The sequence below is a fragment of the Triturus cristatus genome, chromosome 6, assembly GCF_964204655.1.
Source record: "Triturus cristatus chromosome 6, aTriCri1.1, whole genome shotgun sequence".
In the NCBI taxonomy this organism is placed as follows: Eukaryota; Metazoa; Chordata; class Amphibia; order Caudata; family Salamandridae; genus Triturus; species Triturus cristatus.
The window spans coordinates 150,579,332-150,603,538 of NC_140589.1; the positions used below are offsets into that span (position 1 = coordinate 150,579,332).

The 24,207-nt window shown below is 44.0% G+C and overlaps 1 protein-coding gene across 1 annotated transcript in view; it reads left to right on the forward strand.

The window, feature by feature from the left end:
• DNAH14 (dynein axonemal heavy chain 14) overlaps positions 1–24,207 on the forward strand; it is an 894,889-nt gene that overhangs the window by 394,121 nt on the left and 476,561 nt on the right. Inside the window, exons 39-40 of the mRNA XM_085610384.1 lie at positions 13,562–13,655; positions 21,314–21,531. Of these exons, the coding sequence (XP_085466510.1) occupies positions 13,562–13,655; positions 21,314–21,531 (312 nt within the window). The remainder of the gene's footprint in view (positions 1–13,561; positions 13,656–21,313; positions 21,532–24,207) is intronic.

A 24,207-nucleotide genomic window follows, 5' to 3' on the forward strand; every position in this document is an offset into this window, starting at 1 on the left:
CCCCTCGGTTCAAACTCAGTCGGGTGGGGGGTCGCTCTTTTAAGGTGCGGGCAGCCGCACTCTGGAACGCTCTCCCTTTGAAACTCCGGACCTTTGGTGACCTGCTCTCCTTCCGCAAGGCCGCTAAAACTCATTTATTTTCTGAGCTTTGTTAAATCCTTCACTCCCCAATTTCTTAATAATTATTTCTGTTCCCCAGTTGTGTTGTGTTCGCCACCTTGTCGGTGCGCCGGGACGCTCCTTCGCTGGAGCAGCCGTGCGCAATACAAATAGCACTAACATAACATAACATAACATTTGCATCATGAATCGCACAAGTAAAAAGAAAATGTGAAATTCTCGGCATATCGTTCTTAATATTTAGAAAAATCAGGAAAAAAGAAATACAGTTCAATTAGCTCAATCTAATATATTATTATTATTATTATTATCGTTATTATTAGCATTATTATTATCATTATTATTTGTTATTTGTTATTTATGCACCTCCTCTGGGGACTCATTGAAGCCCCCAGTGAACAAACATGAAAATTAATCAAACAAAGGTTTTTGTTGGTAATCACATCAAAGTAGACAAGTGTCGTAGGCCAGATTCAAAAATATTTTGCTGTGAGTTACTCTACTAGAATTCATGAGTTAGATAGTGTTGTGTGGTTACATAGGCCCAGGGCATAGAACACCACTATTTTATATGCTTATGCTTAAAGATGACATCTTTTTGTACACTGACTTTTAACACACATTTACTTGTGCACCCGTATGGGATAATGTTCCGAGAAATAGATTGGCTTACATTTACACCTCTTCGTAGGCATATTATCAGGCTGTTGAACATTCTGTACAAGTACAAGTTCACTGCGCAAAATGTCGTTGTTTGTTGTTGTCTGTTCAGCGCCAGCTCAGCCAGGGTAGAATAAATAATAACAGCCAGACTAGAACTCCAGCATAAAGAGTATGGGTGAAGTTTATTATAAAAACTCTCCCAGCCCTTTGGTTGAGAAGAGAAACATTTTGATGGCACTGTTGAGCTTGCCCTATGTCAGAATTCCAGCCCAGCTGAATCCTGTTACCGTGCTGAGAAGGACAATGGCCTGATCTACACCAAAAAATGGGCTCCTAGATGACACATACCCTCAGGTAAATGGAGAGATACACCACTCTAGGGTATTCTGGCAGATCCACACACTCTATGCATATTAGGATAGGAAGCGAAGGTAGGAGTATAGATATCATTATATGTATTAATTTAATCAATGTAACAGCACAATGGTTGAACTGTTTATTTTCTTTACCATTCTCATAATGCTGATTACTCTGTTCTGTTTCCTTCTATTAATCATTGTAGCACACATATTTTACACAAGAATCTTATTGCTTCAATAAATGTTTGAAATGCCAATTTGAGTATTTCTTGTGTTTCTCCCTGGACATGCCTGAGTTACTCACTTAAGGGTTAGATCTGTTTCCACGATGTGGTTGGGGAATCAGGGTTGTCATCTTCTGAGGTTGCACATACCATCCGATACCTTGTAAGGTTAGAGGTTGAGATGGTGCACTTTGAGCTAGCCAGGACAAAGGTCAATATATTCTGATGGTGTACATGGGCTCAGTCCTGCACAGTTTTGTCATTTATGTTGCCCAAACACAAAGTCTTACTGAAATAGTATGAACCGTACAACAATAGAAGTACTACAAGAGTAAGGCTCACCTACTCATAACGACATGTTTATGAATCGAGCCATCAGTCTCAATGTTTCCTGCCAGATGGTGTTGTAATGTAGCTTGCACTCAAGTGTTGGAGATCAGTTTCCGCTGTTATCCAGATCTTTCCACCGCAAACAAACATTCACTCTCTGGATTTACTCAAATGCTTAAAGGCAATTGTGGCCACCACACACAATATCCCCATGGCCTCCACTGAGTATGGAAGTTTGTGAGAGCTAATGAGAGCCTATCATATAAGGTTTGTTTGTGCATATCTATAGAGGAGCATTTACCTAGAGTGTGCAAAGCTAACTCACAAGTGACAAATCCATGGTATATTTTCAGCCTAACCACTGCATAAATAATTCCTCTCAAGATTAATGGCATGTAAATGTATCCCAGGTGGTCATCCTGAGACGCTGTCGTGGACATGGCCTGAGTAGTCCATCTCTAGACACTCCCACGCCACCATAGAAGCCCAGTGCTTACAGTTGGATGATGTAATACTAGTTTACTGCTATATAAATGCACAGTTAGGGTGCAAATACTGTCACAACATACTGCTAATATGATGTTAAATATGATCCATTGCTGGGTGGTGCTAAAACAGGACATTCATCATAAGGACTTCCTCAACTTCATTCCTCTCACCACACCAAGATAGCCCTTAGAACTCTTTACAAGCAACAAGTTACCTTAAGTGTACCACACCCATCCAAACCTATGTAATTGACTAGTGATATTAGCCCAAAGGACAGTCTTCTTAGGAAATGTACACCTGCTACCATTTTGGAGGGAACTAAATCGCACACACATAGTACATTATAAAGACCCCTTAAAGAATCACACACAGTATTAAATAAAGCAATTTGCTAAACTATCTTTACTAACCAAGCATAAGCCTTTGATAAAAGTCACTAGAAGCATATGGAAAGCCTACCAGGGGCATACTGATGGCTGTTGATACTGCGTTCCCTTTAATTTTGGTGGGTGGGAGGGGTGAAGAAAATGACAGAACACTTACAAAGTTAAATTATGGCTGTCTTTAATTGGATGAGATCTGACTGGTTAACGCTTAACAGCAAGAAAATGGAGTTGGTGTTGATGGGGGTTAAAGCAGATCCCTGGGGCAAGCAGACCGTTTGGCATGCCATCTTCTTCCCAGTTTAACGTTAGAGTTTCACGGGAACTTAAAAGTTGAATATTGCGGATTGCTAAAGAGTCATTGGCTATCAGACCAAAAGGTCCAGTCTTGTAGTTGCAGGGATGTACTCTGGCCTTTGTAGGCACATGAGGGTGCACAGCCATCATAACAGACTGCAGATAAAAAAAAAACACCTTTTAAGTCCAGTTGTCAGCTTCTGTATTGGGCCAATTGGATACATGACTTTGGCAAATACATGCAAGGTCATGGCATATTCAAATGTAACATGAGGGGACCAGGCAAAGTGAGTTTTGGTTGGCCTGCACTCACACCAACGGATGATAAGCAAAGTTAAGCTTACACTTTTTGTGCAAGTATACAATTTGTTTGGTATTCAGAAGCTATAAACTACAGTGGGGTGGGTATGCCCAGACGGGGATCCTGTGCTCACCCTGCCACAGGAGTTAAGCTATCCTGCCTGATGAGCGGTGATACCCTGAAACCGGTCCTAGGATGTTTGTTTACGGTCCTGTAAGGACCTGGCCTGGCAGTTCGGGCCTGATGGTCCCATGGGGAGCAGGGTCAACACTGATTTGCATATGGCTAGGTCCAAACTGGAATGGCATGGTGAGCAAAAAGACGACAAATTTAGTCCCAGATCTCTGTACTTGGGGTGAATGTATGACATTGTTCAGCATTCCATCCATGTTTTTCTTTTTGCAACTTTCTAAATGTGTCACTTTCAAAACTGTAATTTAAAATCTGATTTTACCATGAGAGAGGATTTCTCATTACTTTTTCAAAGACCCCAAACATGAACTAGTTACCTCATCCCATGTGGAAATTACAGCTTATTAAATGTAATAATGTAACTTTTTATTTTAGTCTATGTGCATGGTAGGCCTTGCAGTAGTGAAAAAAAATTCAAGAGTTTTTCACTGCCAGCATATGTACAACTAAAAAGTATGGGCCACTCTTTTTGAATACACTGTTCTTTATCCCCTAGGCTGCCTATAGTCTACTCTAGCAGTACCTTACCTGTATTAGAAAGGAAGGTTTCGGCCTATTCAAGAGGTTTATTTCGTCAGGTCCAAATGACATTTTAAAACTGCACCCACACAGGGTTCAATGGCAGGCCTGAGACCTGTTTAAAGGGCTACTTAGGTAGGGGGCACAATCAGTGCTGCAGGCCCACTAGTAGCATTTAATTTACAGGGCCTGGGTACATGTAAAACCACTTACAAACAAATTAAATATGCCAATTGAGAATAAGCCAATGTAATCATGTTTTAGGAAGTGAGTGCATGCACTTTAGCACTGATTAGCAGTGGTAAAGTGTGCAGAATCCTATGGCCAGCAAAAACAAGAACAGCAAAAATATTAGGAGGAAGGCAAAACGTTTGGAAATGACCCAACATGCCCCCCTCCACCCAAAAGCCAGAGTAGACTAATCAATACATTGATTGGCTTTCCTGCTTAGGCGACAGAACATGGACGAAAGCCCTGTTATGCAGGGACACTTATCAGTTCTATGCTTTTCTGAACTCAGTTGGATCACTCTGTATATACCCTCCTGAGCCACAGGACTTATCCATGGGGAACCCTTCTCCTCACCTGTGAACCCCATCTGTGAAGTACCATACCTTAACTTGCTCACAGTTGCATCACAGTAGACAGACACTACCAGCATGGCCAACAAAGTGATGTGGCCCATTCCACCCCTTGGATCAAACATCTGTCCATAACCCAAGGAAAACTGCTCATAAGGACAGTAACCTACAAAGGCAAATGTCAGCTGTGTTAAGAGCCAGACCCCAGGCCATCCAGGGGTCACTGAGCATTTCAAACGCTGCCTACCTGCTGGCTAACTTTTCCTGGCGTCTTGGGGCTGGTGTTGTTGGCGCCGCTACCGGGGACCTCCTTGCTGTGTCCTCGCTGTGTCTCCCCGCCGCCATTGCCATCTCCCGCGGCCGGAGACCGAAGACCGGAGACCACAGCCCCCAGAGTGCCTTGCGCCCGGAGGCGCATAAAAGCGCGACGCTCGCGTTACAGAGCGGGAACCCTGAGCATTTCAAACGCTGCCTACCTGCTGGCTAACTTTTCCTGGCGTCTTGGGGCTGGTGTTGTTGGCGCCGCTACCGGGGACCTCCTTGCTGTGTCCTCGCTGTGTCTCCCCGCCGCCATTGCCATCTCCCGCGGCCGGAGACCGAAGACCGGAGACCACAGCCCCCAGAGTGCCTTGCGCCCGGAGGCGCATAACAGCGCGACGCTCGCGTTACAGAGCGGGAACCCTGAGCATTTCAAATGCTGCCTACCTGCTGGCTAACTTTTCCTGGCGTCCTGGGGCTGGTGTTGTTGGCGCCGCTACCGGGGACCTCCTTGCTGTGTCCTCGCTGTGTCTCCCCGCCGCCATTGCCATCTCCCGCGGCCGGAGACCGAAGACCGGAGACCACAGCCCCCAGAGTGCCTTGCGCCCGGAGGCGCATAAAAGCGCGACGCTCGCGTTACAGAGCGGGAACCCTGAGCATTTCAAACGCTGCCTACCTGCTGGCTAACTTTTCCTGGCGTCTTGGGGCTGGTGTTGTTGGCGCCGCTACCGGGGACCTCCTTGCTGTGTCCTCGCTGTGTCTCCCCGCCGCCATTGCCATCTCCCGCGGCCGGAGACCGAAGACCGGAGACCACAGCCCCCAGAGTGCCTTGCGCCCGGAGGCGCATAAAAGCGCGACGCTCGCGTTACAGAGCGGGAACCCTGAGCATTTCAAACGCTGCCTACCTGCTGGCTAACTTTTCCTGGCGTCTTGGGGCTGGTGTTGTTGGCGCCGCTACCGGGGACCTCCTTGCTGTGTCCTCGCTGTGTCTCCCCGCCGCCATTGCCATCTCCCGCGGCCGGAGACCGAAGACCGGAGACCACAGCCCCCAGAGTGCCTTGCGCCCGGAGGCGCATAAAAGCGCGACGCTTCTTCCGCATCGCGGGACGCGCGCGGGCGGTGCCGGGCTAAGCCCGGGCAAAGGGCGGGCCCTCTGAGGCCCTCAGAGGCAAGAGGAGGCTGGGCTGGGCCACAAACTATAGTCGGTTGTACTTCGCTTTCTTGTATTCCTACTGGTAGGTTGTGTCGGCCATGAACTGTCGTGAAACTAGAAGCATGACTGCCGTAGGAGCTAAAAAACTTACAGGAACCTTGGATGACTTTATTATTCGCACAAATGCGCTAATTGATGAGGGTATAACTTTGATGGATAGGAGAGTGTCCCAAGACCTGGCCAAGGCCAAACGATCCTCTTTGGGCCTCATAGCACAGGCACAGACACCTAATACTGACTCTCGAAGAGATATACAGGTCTTAGTACATAGCACTGGAGAGACTGGGGATTTTGATGCTTTAAACACTTCACAGGATTTGGAGGCTTCTCCTAACCTTCTGTTCCCATCAGAATGCGGAGTGCAACAAAGCGAGTCAAATACCTATAACAATATATCTGTCACAAAAGAAAGGGGCCGGATAGAAGGGGCTATCCCTAAGCAAACCCGAAAAATTAATAAATCATCCATTCACAAAGGAAAGAAGGCTCGTATCCCCCTCAACCCCTCTAACATGGATAAACTGCCAGTAGCCTTACCTAATTCTATAGAAGGATCTCATGTTACTAAGAGTGGCTTACCCCTGAGCCTTCCTGATGACACTATTATCGATCACAGCCTGGAGGAAATCCTGGAGTTGACCGGGGATGCGGGTATCCCAGTAAAATCTCCATTACAGGAGGGCCATGGTTTAAGCTTGAACACCACTATTTTTAATATATTAAAAACATTGCTGGAACCTTTAGAGGCTAGATTACGCTGCTTGGAAACTGTCTTAACAAACATACATAAGGACATAAGTGCCCCTAGCTTTACCCTGAATAATAGAACTGCCCAGGTTACTATTCCAGCTAAAAAGGTCAAAAAGCCTTCGGTGACTGTTAACAAACCGCTGGAGACCGTAAAAATGACCCCCAAGAATTCCAGTAACGCTATAATTCAGGATAGCACTACTATAATAGCCCCTAGAACCAACCAAACTCAGATAATAGATCAACCTCTGTTAACCACCAAGAGCATTTCTGCTCAGGCTACATTAAGTGATCGCTCACCCCAGCCTCTAAATTCTGATGTACCCGACAGAGTTAAGGGCATGGCCCGCAGAAATATTCATCTTCCCCCTGATGCCTGCCCTTACGTAATTATTCTCACTGGCGTCACCGAAATCTCTACGCAAGAAGTTGAATCGTACCAGGCTCTAAAAAATAAAGTATGTTATTGGTTAACTAAAAATTATCCTCTTCCACCAAACATACCGTGTAATATTTTAATGATTGAGAGAGCTCCGTGGGTAGGAGGCAATAGAAAATACCTACAAGGGGATTGTGTAGTAGTCACTTTTGAGAACCCTGAGGTTGTAGAGTTTATTTGTAATAGTGGATCCCCTAGATTCCAGACGAGTACGGTGGTTGCTAGACCTTTGTCTTATTTTTATCTCCCACAAAATCAAGCAGATAACCGATGGAGTTGGTTAAATAGACCCCATGACAGTAAATCTAGACAAAGATCTAACTCCCCCTGGGAGATACAGCCCCATGGGTGGGAGGAGGGGTGGAATGTGGGATGGAACCAGGTAAGGAGTAGAAGAGGTAGATTACGTCAAGGCGGCCCTCTTGTTGGTTTACACTATAGCCAACCCTATCATTACCAACAGCTTACAAATGGTATAGATAACCCCTTGCACCTCCCATTAGCCAATCGTTTTGAATGTCTGTCAACTACAGACTGGGTCGACTGACAAACACAGAGCTTGGAATTTGATCGGAGTCCCCAGATTATTCCTACCCAACCAATTAAGACCGTTGCTAGGGAGGATTCGATTAAATCAAATATTTCTTATATTCCTGATAAAGACATAGCGGTGGGTGGCTGTCGGGGTGCGCTTACCCCCTCAAATGCAGATTCACCATACTGCAAATTTTTAACTTGGAATGTGGCAGGTCTATATGCAAAGGCTCAAGACCCCATATGGCAAGGGTTTGTAAAACAATATGACGTCTTGGCAATCCAAGAAACATGGGACACCACTAGAAGTTTCTCATTGGATGGTTTTTGTAGTTTTTCAACTCCAGCAGTCCCAGGAGCAAGAGGCAGAGCAAAGGGTGGCTTACTTACACTATGTTCCCTGAATTTAATGGGAGTTTTTAAAAAATTAGATTCCGCACCCAAGAACACGTTAGTCGTGGAGTGGATTTTACCTGATACTAAAGTTTTTTTGATTATTAACTTTTATAACTCCAAGGATGTTTCTTATGCGAATGAGCACTTGACTTCCTTGTTAGATTTCCTGTCAGTCTATAGACAAGATTGCAATTCCGTCCCAGAGATGGTAATCCTGGGTGATTTTAACATTCACCCCTGTGACGGAGACTGTTTTAATGATAGATATGGGGGCCTACCGACCGAGGGCATTCCCCATTTTGAGCATACAAACGAGGGTGAGTGCCTGGAGACTTTTCTCGCAAACTTAAATCTATTTGAAATTGAGCAGGGCAAAAGCGAACCCAGACCGCCAACATTTATTGGGAGAGACGCCAATACTGTCATAGATTACATTTTTGTATCATCAGGGGTCCTGCCTAGGGCACGTGAGTACAGGGTTGTTACCGCTAGTTTTAGCGATCATCACCCTGTCCTCTTAATGCTGGAACTTGATTGTTTCCGGTCTAGTAGATCGACAAGTGTGGCAGTTCCAGATGCTCTGATAACTAAGGATCAGGGAAGGCGCCTTAAGTGGGGGACGATTGTTCCTGAGCAATTCTTCCACACATTAGCTCAAGAAGAGGAGGCTAACTTGGCAGTGTGCTTAGACCCAACTGCCCCTGGCCCTGATGTTATGGCAGCATATGAGGAAATATGCATAAGGATCTCTAAGAACTTGGAGTTAAGGCCAGGCGCTCCAAGGAACGAGAAGATCTTTAAATGGTTCAATAAGGATTGCTCGCTAAAACATAGTGCCCTGTTGAAAGCATTAAAACATAAACCCAGAGATAGGCCCTTAGTGACCAAATTAAGGAAGGAATACAAAATCGCAGTTACCAACTGTAAAAACCAAATTAAGGAGGAAGCTTGGGATAGTTTACTATCCATTGATGTACTGAGAGATAGTAAAAAGTTTTGGGCCCTGGTGAACCAGCCTTTCTTCTCTGAGGATGGGAAAACTGATATGGACTGTGTGATCGAAGATGGTAGATGGCTTGGCCACTTTAAACAGATCTATGAATCCACAGCACCAACGCCACCAGTCAGTACCCATGCTACACCTCACTTGAAGTTTAATGTCACTGAGGTTGAGAGGGCGATTAAAGATACAAGTAAACATAAGGCCCCAGGCCCGGATGGGGTCCCCGCAGATCTCTTTATTCAGTATCCGCAATTTTGGTCAAAAATACTAACCAATGTGTTTAATGCGATACCTGCAGCTGGTTTTCCTTCCTCTTGGTCCACCTCCATTATTGTGCCTATTTTTAAAAAAGGGAATAGGGGGGATCCCGCCTGCTATAGACCAATCTCCCTGTTGGACTCTGCCGTTAAGATTCTGGGCAGAGTCATTTTGCAAAGAATGGGGGATTGGCTAACGGAGAGCAGGACCCTTTCGGATTTACAGTACGGATTTAGAGCACATAGAGGGACCATGGACCAATGTCTAAACCTTCACCTTATTATTAGTAAATACACTGTGGTGAAGGGTGGGCTTCTTTATTTGGGATTTATGGATTTATCCTCTGCTTTTGATTTGGTAAATCGCTCAAAACTTTGGATTATTTTGCGAGATTTGGGTTTGGATAGTACCTTGGTTAATTTTTTGCATGACCTTCATCAAAATTTGTTTGCTTCGGTCAGGGTCACAAGAGAAGGGAGATGCACGGCGAAGTTTAGGTCTGGAAGAGGGGTCAGACAAGGATGCATTCTGGCCCCTCTCCTTTTTACCTTATATATTAATTCCTTGGGGAAATCCCTGGACTCAGCTACCCTGGATGTACCGTATATGGGGGGGTTACCCATTCCGGTACTGTTGTACGCGGACGATGCCGTCCTTGTAGCTCGGACAGGCATTGGCCTCCAAAGATTATTAGACCATTTTGGTGGCTTCATGGAAGCATTGGACCTAAAGATCAACACCACTAAATCCCACGTTATGGTTACAGGCTCACGGAGGAAAAACATGAAGATTAGGGCCTTTAGCTGTAACAACTCCCCAATTTCGAGGGTACCCTCTTTTTGTTACTTAGGAGTGACATTTGACGAGAAAGGAACTTGGGGTGCCCAAATAAAGCTAAAGGAGAATGGTGTTTGTAGATCTACTACAGCTCTTATGCATTTTTCTAAAAGATTAGGCTCAAGACCCATGGAAGCCATGACTCGTATTTATAGAGCCAAATGTGTGGCAATTGCATCATATGGGGCAGATATATGGGGCTATGTTTCAGCCCCAGGCATTCAAATCGTAGAAAACAACTTTATACGAGCCTTGTTATCACTCCCGAAATCATCTCCCACATATTCAATACATAACGAAATAGGCCTAGGTTATGTTACTGATCTCCTTAAAATGTCCCCACTGTTATGTTGGATTAAAACCTGGACAAATGAGGAGATCACATTGAACCACTGCATTCTCAAAGACTGCATGTCGTTGGACAAAGCAGACCGCATACCGTGGCTGGCGTATGTTAGAGCGGCATGCGCTAGGCTAGGTCGTCCTGACATGTATTCCTCACCACAGAACCTTAAAAAAGAAGATGTAAGGTGGGTCAAGCAGCACTTTAGAAATATGTTGGAAATTGAGAGGGAAACGGTTGAGCTTTGTAAGCCAATGGTAAGATCACTTTACCAACTATCGTCCTCTTTGGCCATGGAACCTTATCTAAAATATGTCACTAAACCATATCATCGTTTCCTACTCATAAGGTTCAGGTTCAACCTGATACATTTTGTGCTTGGCTCGTATATAAAGTGGGGTACCCCAGAAGAATCCCCACCCTGCACCTGCGATTCTTTCTCTACACAGGATACCCTGCACCTAGTGATGCTTTGTGATCACTATCTGGTGGCCCGCAAAAAATTTCTTTTGCCTATTTTGAAAGACCTAAACTTTGTGCAAGTACGGCCGGCTTTATTATATTTACAGATGCTGAACTCGGTACAGGTTACATATGGTGTAGCGTGTTTTTTGGTAGCAGCCGCTAGACAAAAGAAATTCAGTTTGGATACAAGGACCAATCATCAAACCTGACATTTGTAAATTGCCACTCCTTATTTTTATTGATATGTTTCCCCTCAGGATTTGCAATCACTTTTTAAACTTGTTTTACTGTCATTTTATGTATTTTGTACTGCTTTTATGGTTTTTAAGTAACCGAATAAAGTTCTTTGACTGACTGACACTGACCTTTGAGGTTTCTCAGAGTGGGAGGAAACGTCCCCAGGTGTTCAGCACCCTTAGCCACTCTCCTTACCACTAGTCCATGGGTGGTAGCCTGAGTCTGGTCACTCAGCCTAGGATCTGTACCCAGAGGCTGAGCAGGAGTCAGGGGTGAGTCCTTCCTTCCCCTTCCCCTCTACCTGGTCCTCTGTACCCTCTGGCAGTGGTACCCCCAGAATGCTACGCTTTCAGCGATGCCTGGGCAGCTGTCTCTACCAGCTCCTCTGACACTGGGGGCAACTCATTCCCCAGAATTCAGTCTATGGGCAGCCAGGGACTACCTACGACCCTTCTCTGGGTCACCTTCCCACCCCACCCCACTCCAGGGATACCAGAGCCATGGGGTGGAAAAAGACCTGTCCTTGAGCCCGAGTCACCTACACACCTCACCGCTGTACTGCTCTTCAAAAACCAGCCTTAGCCCTACTTTGGCCTGGCTGGCCCGTTGTCCCTCACAGCAGTGGCAGCGATCCTATTTACATTAACCTGGTAGGATGACTCCTACCCTCAGGGATCACCAGTGTACCTTCTAAGTCCCCCTCTCAACTAATGGATATTCGGGATGGCTTACCTCCTGCCCCTGGGGACTATTTATCCCTAAGGCCATATTGGCCACCCTTGTAGAGGTCACACCAGTGGGTGGTTTCTTAGGACAGACAGTGTCCCCCTCCTTGTTTCGTAGCCGAGAACAATCAAAGCAGTGGGCTGTAAATGGCGCACCCTGGGCCACCACCACCAGAACCTCCCTTCTTCCCAGAAGGGACATTGAAACTCTGTCCCCCCATTTTGCTCTGGGACTTTTCCGAGTCTTCATTGACCTGTCCTCACTCTGCTGAGGGGAACCCTGACCACCCTTCTTGGAGTCACTCCCAGGTACCTTTTTGGACACACTGGTGCTGATCCAAAGATCCACCTCCTCGCAGCAAGCTTCCTAGGACCAGTCAGCATGCTGTCCACCAGGTGCTGGTGCAGCTCTGTAAAACAGGTATTGAGCATGTGCTCCCTGAAAATCAAGTTTTACAGACCATCATAATCATTAACTTTGCTGCCTTTCACCCAGCCATTCAGTGCCTTACTCGAATAATCTAATAAGTCTACTAGTTTGTGGCTATCTCTGAACCTTTGGCTGTATTTCTCAGGGGTCAGCCCAAACATAGCAACAAGGATGGCCTATATTGGGGTGTACTTGGTCTGGTAATCTACCACTATTGTGAGTAATGTATCCCTCCCCACTGTAGACATATGCTTTCACAAGACACTCCCAACCCCCAGATCTCCTCTGGGATCATGTGTACCCTCAGGGCTACCTCATATGCAGCAAGCCACTTGTCAATATCATCCCTGCCTCATAGTTGGGCACCAGGTCTTTGGGTGTTGGATCTTCTTGTCACCTTCAGACATTACATGTAATCTCCAACATTGCTGGATGCTGAGCCTTGCCTTGATTTGGTCTCTAGTTCTTTCAGGCTCCTCCCCATGCTCCACCGCAGCATTCTTGGTTTTTGCCAAGGCTCTCTCAGCCGTCTTCTTTTCTGCCTCTAGTCTCATTTTGACCAACTGCAGTTTGAGCTCCCTTTCTGACTTTTTGTCATCCAGCTCCTCTGAGGACAGGCCTTTTAAGGACACTCTTTTCTGCCCGCACACTGGGTTCTCTCTCTGTGGTCTTCTCTGGGATCCCCTGCTTGGGGAACACAGATTGAGAATAAGAGAGAACAATGAAGAAAAGGGGGAATGGAGGAGTAAGAGAAATATTTGAAAACAGCAAGAGAGAAAGCAGGGTTAAAAAAAATCTGCGAGTAAGATAAAAATATAGGAAGTGGATGATGGCGGAGTTAAAAGGCATCTGGTGAAGTCAAGACTAGGTGGCCTTGGTATTCTTCAATCCTACCATGTGGCAGCTTGTTACTAAGTAAAACAGAGAGCCCTTGCACTTATTTCATCTTAAGAATTGAACACATGTTGTTCATTACGTTATTTGTAGGACGTTTCATTTGTGCAAATAAATGTTCTCAGTCCAATGGCACACACTAAACTAGTCTGTGCCCAACCCTCATCCAAACATGAGAGATTTCTGGCTGATAATTCAACTTATTAAAAGTGCAATTCCTATAATATTTGCTATTGGTTGGATATATCAACCACAGGGAAATGAGGCGGTACTAAAATGAAATAGTGATAGTAACTACTGCCTGCATTCATTTCTTCTTAGGGCCCCACTCTGGATAATGATGTGGAACAAACGGAAGCTGCAGGAGATAAACATCCTGTTGAAACTACAGAACATCTGGACAGAGCTCATCACCGTAAGTCTGTTTGTAAAAGGGATGAGCTAATGCTCTCTGTCCTGCACAACACAGTGATGACTGCTTCTAGGTATGTAGTTGTCAACATAAAGTGTTGGGCTGTTTTGGGTAAAATGCGTTGAGCATCTTCTTGAGGCATCACATCTCCTTGGAGAGTCTTTCTTTTGGATAAGTGTGAGCCAAGCACCTAGAAGTGGCAATTCTTTTTACTGACATAATCCAATGCGTAGGTTTGAGTGCATGCCCTGAGCATAGTAGCATTTTAGTCAGGGTCAACTGTGCAGTGAAATCCTTCAGTGAAACATCATGGGAAACACTAAAGAGAACCATAGCCATGTGGAAAGGAGGTATCAACACAAAGCCGCAACAGATGCCAATCACTGGTGGGATGGGTAGAGAGCGCCACCATAGATCATTCTGAGGAACTAATATTATCAGGGGGTGCAATGGACAGCTTACTAGTGGGGTGATTTCCCTTAACAAATGGTGACATGTTATTCTTTCTCAATAAGACTTTAAAATCACGTGTTTATCAAGTTCCATTAATCATATTTTTCTTCAAAAACCTGCTTGACTCTTGACTTATCACTTTCAATCTAAGCCTCTTAAGCTCTTCCTTATCTCTGTATATTTATTTAACACTAGTTTCAATATAATATATATTGTTCCCTCTGGAGAGTCTTTATCTTTGAAATATCCCAGCTGAAAGTTGGCATCACAGATACATTTTTGCCAGAGTTATTGCACCTTTGATCACCATCTATTCCCAGATGTTGCAGAGCATTGGGCCATGTACATAAATAGCACCATACACCTATACACTCTGTTCCGTTTACCCTCCCACAGGTATCAGAACAAGAGAGGCAAAGGGTTCCAGTTGTCATGCAACTTTACATTTGTACTGGTTTCTTTTTAGTTATTTTTACTCTACATCTGAGTAAACATTTCTGGGGGGTCAAATGTTGACATGGGTGAAACATTTGTTAAAAGCTGTCTCATTTGAGCACTGTAGGTGGTATTATTTTGCTCATCATGACACATGGGATTAAAAAACGCGTCTGATTATATTGTTGAAGGCCAGGTGCTTCTAGAAAACAAAATTGATCACAGTGCAAATTAAAGGGCCAAGACACGTCTTACTCAAATGAGTTCATGTGATAGAGTTCTTGAAGGCTGAGATTTGTGGAATATGACTATTCTGATGTAGAAGTAGGACGTGTTTTAGTCTCAGCACGACACAGGGGCGATGGGTGCCCACTTGACAGAGAATGAATAGAACTCTCTTCCTGATGCGGGCAGTATCCGTTGGACCCTAATTGTGCTTTACATCTGGCTTAAGAAAGATTGTCCATCTCTCCTGTAAAAGGGTGTGCAGCACTGTTAGCTATTTTTGTGAGGGAAAACAGAAAAGCTTTCATTTTAGATGATCCCACCATTCTGACCTAGTTATAGAAGGGACTGGTACATCAATTGCCATTCATACTTTGCAGTGGGTTCTAAGTAACCCACAGTTATTGTCTTCTCTATCTGTGTCTCTTTAGAGTTGCTACTTCAGATATCTCGGCCTTAAGGCCAGTTTTCAGGTAGCAATTACTCCAGCCAGAAGAGTGAGTGACTTGCAGCCATTACCTTATATTTCACATTTTCCTGTATTTATTTGAAGCATAAAGGAGCTGTAATGGTAAGTCCATCTTTCCGATATAAGGTTTATCAAATCAGCAAGTACAATAACTTTATTTTACGCCACCATAATCTTCTGGTTATTGGCTATGGGATGTCCATGAAGGTTGTAGCAGTGACTAACTTTAAAGTATCTTATTTGATTGTGACATTTTATTCTGATAGCTCATAAATGTTCACCTGATCGATCAAGCAAGGGAATGACCACAACTAGCTATTTGTGCAACCACATGGTCTCCTTTAACTTTGCTAAACAGCTCCCTGTAAAAAGCATCCTTTACAGTCCAGGACCAGGGGGAAATGCTCCTGGTGGCTAGGGCTGGACACCAGTAGCAAAATGGCTCAAGATTGTCAAAACGGGATCTATGGGGCTCGAGAAAACAGTGGGAAAATCCTGTTTCTCCAAGGGGACTGGCGGTGCACAAAAAATGCATGGCACTTTGACCAATTCTCAACAAATTACCTCAGAGAGGACCAAGCTCCCAGGGATTGAAGTCTATTATATATCGTTTTTATTTTTAATTGGGGTTGTGTGCAAGGGGCCCCCTCCTGGAGCACAGTTTTGCCCCTGAGGCCCCCATCTCCTTGAAGGTTGGCACATGTGTAAACGGTCCAGGGGTTGTCACCCTCCTGGACTGAAGCAACCCCAGTACCTAGTACGTTGCCTGCTCCCGTTCCGATGTCTGGGAAGGGCAGGGTGCACAGTGCACTGCATTCCTCATGGGCAGGGGAGGTGCACATCTCCCACCCATGGGCTTGTGCAGAAGAGAATCTGCTCCCTCTGGCTAAGAGCCGAAAAGGTAAAAGACATATGGCTCCCCTGCAATGCACAAAAGGTGCGCTCACATATTGGGAGCTGGCAGGGGCTGTAGGAGCCTCGGTAGGGGTAGACGCCTGCAGCCCGAACCAAACCTCCATCTGGGTGCCCAAATAGGCACGAGCACCCAGCACTAGAAAAACATGGTGCGAGGCCACACAAACAACAAGCATTGGCATAGCCAATAGGTCTCGCTTTTGGGACCTTATAAGTATTTAGTTATGCAGTACAATATCCTTGATGCAACAACAACTGTTGCATGGCTAAACACTTCTAAGGTCCCAAAGGCAAGACCTATTGGCTTTGCCAATGCTTGTTTTTACTTAGGCCACGTACAAGTTTTAGGCAAGTGCTTTGGCTAAAAGCTATAGATACTTCTGATGCCATTCGGAGCCATGCAAAATGTGCACACATAATCACATTTCCCGGAGAATCGGTCAGTTTCTCATCAGTAACATATCCCAAGTATCTGATAAAACGCATTCGAAATAACATGCATGTTATGTCACCAGCGGACTAGAAATCCAGACACTAAAATTATCTTCCTTTGAAATAAGAGCTTCAGCTGTCGCAAAATTGCTCCGCGTTGAAGTTTTTCCACGCAAACAAAACTGCACAGGAAGCCGCCGTCTGCGGCTGTGATCTCCTGTCCTCTGAGTGCTCAGTGCAAATATTGCATCGACGTTAAATTGTGAGTTTACATGAAAGGAATAGTGCTGCCCGCACGTCCTGCTCTTCCCAGATATGAAAGGAATGGCCGTGTTCCCAGGCTCGCATGCCTGGTTTGCGCAGATGTATTTGGGGAATAAAAGCGTGGCTGGATCCTTGTCTCTGCTATGTTCCGCATATATCACCTTTTAGGCCAGAGGCCCGCGCTGTGAGCCTGTGAGAGTGTCTGTGAGAGTGTCTGTGAGAGTGTGTCTGTGAGAGTGTCTGTGAGAGTGTCTGTGAGAGTGTCTGTGAGAGTCTGTGAGAGTGTGTCTGTGAGAGTGTGTCTGTGAGAGAGTCTCTGAGTCTTTGAGAGTGTCTGTGAGAGCGTGTCTGTGAGAATCTGAGAGAGTCTGTGTGAGTGTCTGTGTGTGTGAGTCCGGCATCAACCACCTGTACATTAGATTAGTGTATAGTTAAAAGCTTTTTCATATGGTGTGATATAAAATGTTGCTATAAAGTGTAAGCATGGCAAACCATTGCAAGAGTACACTGCACGTGTGAGCATGCACATTACAACACTCCAAAAACCATGCGGGTACAGTCACACATCTTACCCTAATTGCAAGTGGTTTGGGAATCATATGCATCAGACAGGGAGCACGTTACTGTAGTCATGCACTTATGGCAGAAGCATACCATGATTAATGGTACTGACCACTTCTTGCAGCTACATTATCTATGCATTGAAAACACAAGTTCCTGGTCTGGAGCCTTTACAGCAATCCATGGTATATTGTTTAAGGAGATGGTCCAGAGGGTTTGCGTGAGTGAGTGGACGGTGGGGCCTCCCCTCATGTATGAGAACATATTACGCTGGATGTGGGTATAAACCAGTGATGGATGAGAGTGGGGTTGTTGAAATCTCTTATTAAAGTTAGGGTGCTGTGCATAATCCATATTAATCCCGGGAAGGGATTTTTCACAATCACCCAGTAGTCATGTTAGCCTTAAAAGGCCATAATGCTAAAATTACGGTACATGGCCAACCTCCGTAATGCACTAAATGTTGCTCCATGAGGCGGAAGCCTCTGATATATAGTAGTAATTGAGCCAGTCCCCCAGGTTCCTGCCCATAATGAACAGCATCCAAATAGTTTTCTGGTAGAAAAAATACCTCATGGCGAGTGAAAGGAACATAACTTTCATTATAGGGGAGGTAGTGTGTCGTACATTTTTACTATAAACCACATTACAAATGGGCTCTTAATACCAATTTTTTTATTTCTGCTCAAATTTGTATTACAAGATCTGTGGTTTGAACGCATGCAGTACTACCATCTTCTTTTCTTGTAACAACTCCTCGACTTTAGAGCAGGAAGAATTTATTAAAAGAAAAAGGTACAGAAATACAGAATGCCATACAGAAATCTGTGCTCTAACACGGATTTTCCCATGCTATTCCTCATTGTATATAGGATGTTCAGGGGACAACTCTTGATCCCCTTCAGTACTGCATTGGATTGCAGATTACCAATACTTACAGTAACTGTAATAATAGGTGTGGTATAAAAAGATCACAGTTACTGGTGGAGGCAATATGGAGGATGAAGTAGAAAAAGCAGTACCAATAATAGGTTTGTTGTGGACCACAGTCAATAAAACTTCAGAATTCTTCCTCCTTCCTCATCTCAGTGCCTCAGATGTTCAATAAGGTGCTGGCAGCGGTGGAGGTGGCATATATAGATTCACAAAGAGTATAAGTACTTCCTTCTCTGGAATAGCACATCGACAGTGGCTCCAAACATGGGTGTTGCATTGTCCCAGACAACTATGGCCTTGCCGCTTGAGTTTTTCTTTTCCTTCAAGATATCAGACTCAAATCTTTCACCAATGAGAACTTTTCTACCTCTAGAGGAAGTGTAAACAATAAAGGGAACAATTACTTGTTTCCAGCAGGTAGGGTTGATTGAATTATTATAAATCCTGAGAAAGTTGGGCGTTTTGTTTGTGCTTCTTGTGAGACTGCAGGCGAAGTTGCTTGAATTGTGGTGGAGTTCTCAGTGGTTGCAGCATCTGGGGCAGCAGCGGATTTCAGGTCAGTGAAACAGATTACTTATCCAAGATTTTGTTTGATGTATGTGGTATGAGAACTTGTTGATACCTTCCAGGTTTAGGTAGTGGCAGATGACTTGCTGATAATGTGGTACAGCTGATGAAGTGGGTGGTCCATTTGGAAGATTGGAACATGAGTGGCATTTGCTCAGAGTGGGCGAGACAACCCCATATCATTTGTTTGGAGCTCAGATAATTCAATTCGGTATTTACAGATTTTCCCTCTTGTAGGAACTAATGGCTAATACTACTGTCATGCGCGATGCTCTCAGCAGACTTCAGACATCACTTTACAAGTGGATTCTTCAATGGGATGTTGTCATTGATTGGCTATTTTTCAATTCACTAGAACATGAAGTGCCCAGTGGTGTTGCTTTACATTTTCGTAGCAAAAAGTCAGATAAGCCTTTCCTTTATGAGATTCTGTTTTTCTCTGTCTCAGAACTCATGACAGGTTTTTGCCAGCACTGTGGATCAGAGTTTAGTGGGGATCTTAATTTAGTTTCTGGATTTTAAATGGCTCCATCATTGATTCTTTTTTTGATCATATAGGCTATGCCTGACTGTAGCAACGTTTTCCTGGTGGAGATCACTCTGTTTACGGGACTGAGTGTATTGTAGGTTTTGTCATGGATTTGTTTTATGCAGTGTTTCTAATGGCACAGGGACTTTACGAATAAAGTAGTCTTTGCCTACTTAAGTGGAACCTGGATTTCATCATAACCAGTCATTACAGTTCCCGGCTCCTTGAAAGGTGTAAGAAATGCTCCTTATGGGGTATCTAGAAATGACTCCAAGTCATTATATAAACTAATGTTTATATGTTTGGCAGGCAGCTTTTTCTGGCCTTTGAAAGCTCATCTAAGGATGTGTTTGTTAGGAAACAGACATTGTGATATTAGTTAATGTCAGATATCAGTAAGTGTAATGAGGAAGCCAACAGACCTATGCCTGTGGCTAGTGCTGATTTCTTGACATGGAATTTTCATCTGTAACAAAATCTCTTTCATCACTCAGCATTGCAATTTTCACATTACAACCGTTCACTTTATGGTAGACACCCAAATTTGAATGTACTTGAAAGATACAGAAATACTTGTAGTCCCATACACTGACAATGCCATCTTTATCCCTACATCCATGAACTGGAACAAGGCCATCAAATCATTCTCCTTGTCAACAAGCCTTGATGACCATAACTGCCTTACACACCAACTCACCTTTCGCATCAATTGGATAATCACAGTCTCAGTCTCAGTCCCAGAGCAGTTCAGAATACTCATTGTGTTGGATTATAGCTACCTGAGCCTTCTGATTTTTCTTTAATGATTTGCTCCCCGTTTTCACTCTTCTCGTAATCCTTCATCATCTGAACCTAAGCTTGAAACACCAGCCACAGACTCTTTTCAATGAACTTGTCGCCGATCATTGAAACCCATCCCACCTCTGTAGCATGGCAAATCTCCTATCCTCAGAATCCCCTTTCCCCCTCTGCCTCTTTTTCCGCAATTATCCCTTCGACCCCTCCAACTCCTTCGGCCCAAAACCAAAAATAATAATTACCAGACTCCATTCCTTCATCCATGGACTAAATCCACTAGACCTAGCTCCATTCCTCCACTCCACCTAGTCTGACTAATTCCGTGGCTTTCTTCCCTCAGCCTTTGATTCTCACTAATGCCTCATACTTATACTCATCTCCTTAGACCGGTTCCAATATTTGCCACTTGAAGATTCTAAGGTGACCTTCTCTGTGCAAATGGAGTAATTCTAAATCCCTTAGCATCTCAAGGTCTACCTACAGGCCCACCAGGTCACCTCTCTCTGCTGTCAACTCCTTACACAACTATGTCCAGCCTTGTTCCTTTACTAGTTCTCCTCAGATGTTACCCTCCGAATCAAAACAGTTAACTCACTTTCTATTTTCCCAACTCTGCATTATCCCCCTACAAACTTAGGTGAGTTTATACATTGTTTTACAAAGGTGTCTTGTGCTCCATCAGGCCTATTCAATCCCAAAACCTTTTAGCCCTCTCCTGCCTTACAACTATTTTCAACTATTCTCTCCTCTCATGTGCCTATCCTCCATGACCCTTCACGAAAATCAAAATTAGAATTTGATATATATGTTTATAAACCATTGGCAGATCACATTGTGACTCAATTTACTGAATAAAGACACGATTAACCAGGACTATGGAGACTGAGGTATTATCCTGAACTACAGATTTTTCTAAGACCTCCAGTGTTGGTAAATATCGCAGCATATCTTAGTGAAGTAGGGTTTATTAGATTACTTTGCACAAATGGCTGCAAAATTATCTAACACATTTTCCTGTCAATGTGCCTGTTGTGTGTGGGTCTACAGCAGCTTTGACAATGGGATTTCTTTTTCCAGGTGACTCTTTTCCTGAGTGGTGCTGGATAGTATTGGATGGTCCTGTGGACACCGTATGGGTTGAGAATTTGAATACAGTGCTTGATGACACCAGAACACTCTGCCTAGCTAGCAGTGAGAGAATCCGCTTGCCGCATGGAATGCGGATGATATTTGAGGTGGACAGTCTAGCTCAAGCCAGTCCTGCCACTGTCAGCAGGTGTGCAATGGTGTACATGGTAAGTTTACTGCGTGAATATTACGCTCCTGACTAAGATTTTTTATTCATCATCGGTATTGGTTATACTGTTGTAATAAACCCAATCACTCAACCACCTTTTCCCCTTACTGCCAGTGCCTTACCTTAACAATGGCTGAAGGAGAACCCACTCCAGAAGATCTCATGAAATTACAGGCCACCTCTAGCTTGTGTGTTTGGGTTTTGGGTCTAGGACTTCAGACCTGAGTGAACACCTGGTCTTAACTGCAGACTCTGTAAAAGCATATTAAGTGTACCCAAAACGCCCCTAAATGGAAACTCTTTTATAATCATTGTCTTGACTGTTGCAGACTTTACTTTTTCAGAGACTGTTCACTAGGAATAATACTGTCTCCATTCCCAATCAAGAGTGTGCACATTCACTGGTAGTCTATGGCAAATTTCCCGTTTTTATTTTCTCACACAAACTCGTGGTGCAACAAACAACATGATCAAAACAGCATCTTCAAACTCTCTATTAAGTTATGACAATACCACAAAGATAATCCCACTTTAAAGGCAATTAGCTTTCTGAATCCGAAAATCTAGTGTTATGTTAAAGGGGGATTTGTATAGAGCAGACGACTCACCCCTCGAAAGAGTATCTCATCGCCCGAGCGGAACCAGGGGTATAGTAAGCAGATCTTCATAAAATCTATTTTTCAGCAACTCTCGGAATCTTCCAAAATCAGAGCAAGATCGAATATCATGAGAAAAACTGTTCCAATGATAGGGAGCTAGATAGGAAAATGAGCGACCTCCATATCTGGAGGTTCGGATGCAGAGAGGATTTAAAAGAGCTTTATACTTAGACCTCAGATTTCTCCTCGGATAATACCAGGAAAGTCTGGCTTGTAGGTAGGAGGGTCCGTTCCTTAGGAGCGAGTTGCGTGTGAGACATAAGAGCTTAAACAAATTATGCTTTCTGATTGGTAGCCAATGTAGTGCTCTTAAGGTAGTTACAGAGGGGGAGCTGGGCGGAACTAATCGAACTGCAGTATTTTGTACCACCTGAAGTTTAGAGAAGAGAGTCTCATTGGCCGTCACCAGAAGCACCCTCCTGTAGTCCAAGTGGCTCGTAATGAGGATGTAACTGTGAGCGAATCAGAGTGAGTGAGGATACATGATACTGAGTGAGAATGGTTGTATGACGTTATAACACATGCTTTTTACCCCGCATGCAGTTACAACGCAAATTTTTCCTCAGGGGTGCGCTGGATCTTAGTATAGTATAATAGTATAATTTACTATTCCAACTCCAGTGTGTGCAACAGTATGGAAGGTGTTGGAGTTAATTCCAACACCTTATACCCCTGCAACAAGCCATTTGCGTTGTAATGGCATGCGGGGTAAAAGCATGCATTGTAACACATGCATTGTAACGGCTGTTTCCCAGTGAGAATGAGGGAGAATAAGTGAGATTAAGGGCAAATGAGTGTCCAAAGTCAGTTTGCGTGAGTGAGTAAGCATGAGTGAGAATAAAAGTGGGTACAAGTGTGAATATGAGTGAATAAGATCGAATGAGTGAGTAAGAGTGAGTGGAAGTGAATGTCTGTGTGAGTGAGGTAATATAAGTGACCATGAGTGAGTGAGAATGTGGTGTTGTGCTATTTAAGCGTAAGAAATTCGTTAAATAACATAAAAGATAAACTACCAACCAATAAAGGAACCTGTGGAGTTATTCAGAATTGCCAGCATGCCTCTCACACTTTCTCATCATCACACTGCAATGTGCTCCATCCCAGAGCACGAAACCACATCAAGGTGGTCATCAAGCATGACATGGAAGTACTTCCCATATATGGTCAAAGACAACACACTGCCAACTACATACCTACACGGTATAGCATGTTAACCAGTGTTTACTGCTACAGACAGTGGCAGCAAGCTCTGAACAAATGCTATAATGTAATACAAAATAATATATAGGATAAAGTACACCATACATTACTTTGAGGCTACTTGCAATATCATTTTAACATATAGCAGGGAAAATGTTATTACTTATAATGCTTGGTGACTTCATCACCCCCCACAAATCTCTTAAATTCTTACAGTCATGCTTCTTCATATGGAAGTGACAGTATGGTTGCAGGCATGAAGAATAAAAGCAGAGTCTGCAGTGTGACATTAAATAATGTAAAACACAGTTAGTTATATGTTGTAAAAACATAGTAGAATCAGTTCATCCCAAATCAGATCAGATGTAGCTAAGAATAGCTATTAACATGCAGAGAGATTCTTTCATTCTTTTTGGAGCTATGAGCAAAAAATATAAACATATTGTCCTAAATCTCTTCTGCTGATCACTGTTTCTTTTGGAAAACAGATCATAAAAGAAGTAAAAGCTAGTTTTTGATTTTGTTGCTTAAACTGCAGCTGCAGTGATGCTCCTTTTACCCTGGCTGCTAGCTCTGGCAGCAGGCATTATATATGAGATAAAGTTCCCCTCCGTAGATTATAAGTATATTGCACATCACTGAGGAATTCCATGACCATGTAGAGCAGTGCTTCCTAAACATTTTAGAGCCAGGGCCCAATTTTTAGAACAAAAAACTTTCATGACCCTCAAAGCTTTACTGGACATGAAGCGGGCGATTTTAATGTAATTAAAGCACAGTGTGGTAATGGCATTTATAGATGGCACATTTTCCAT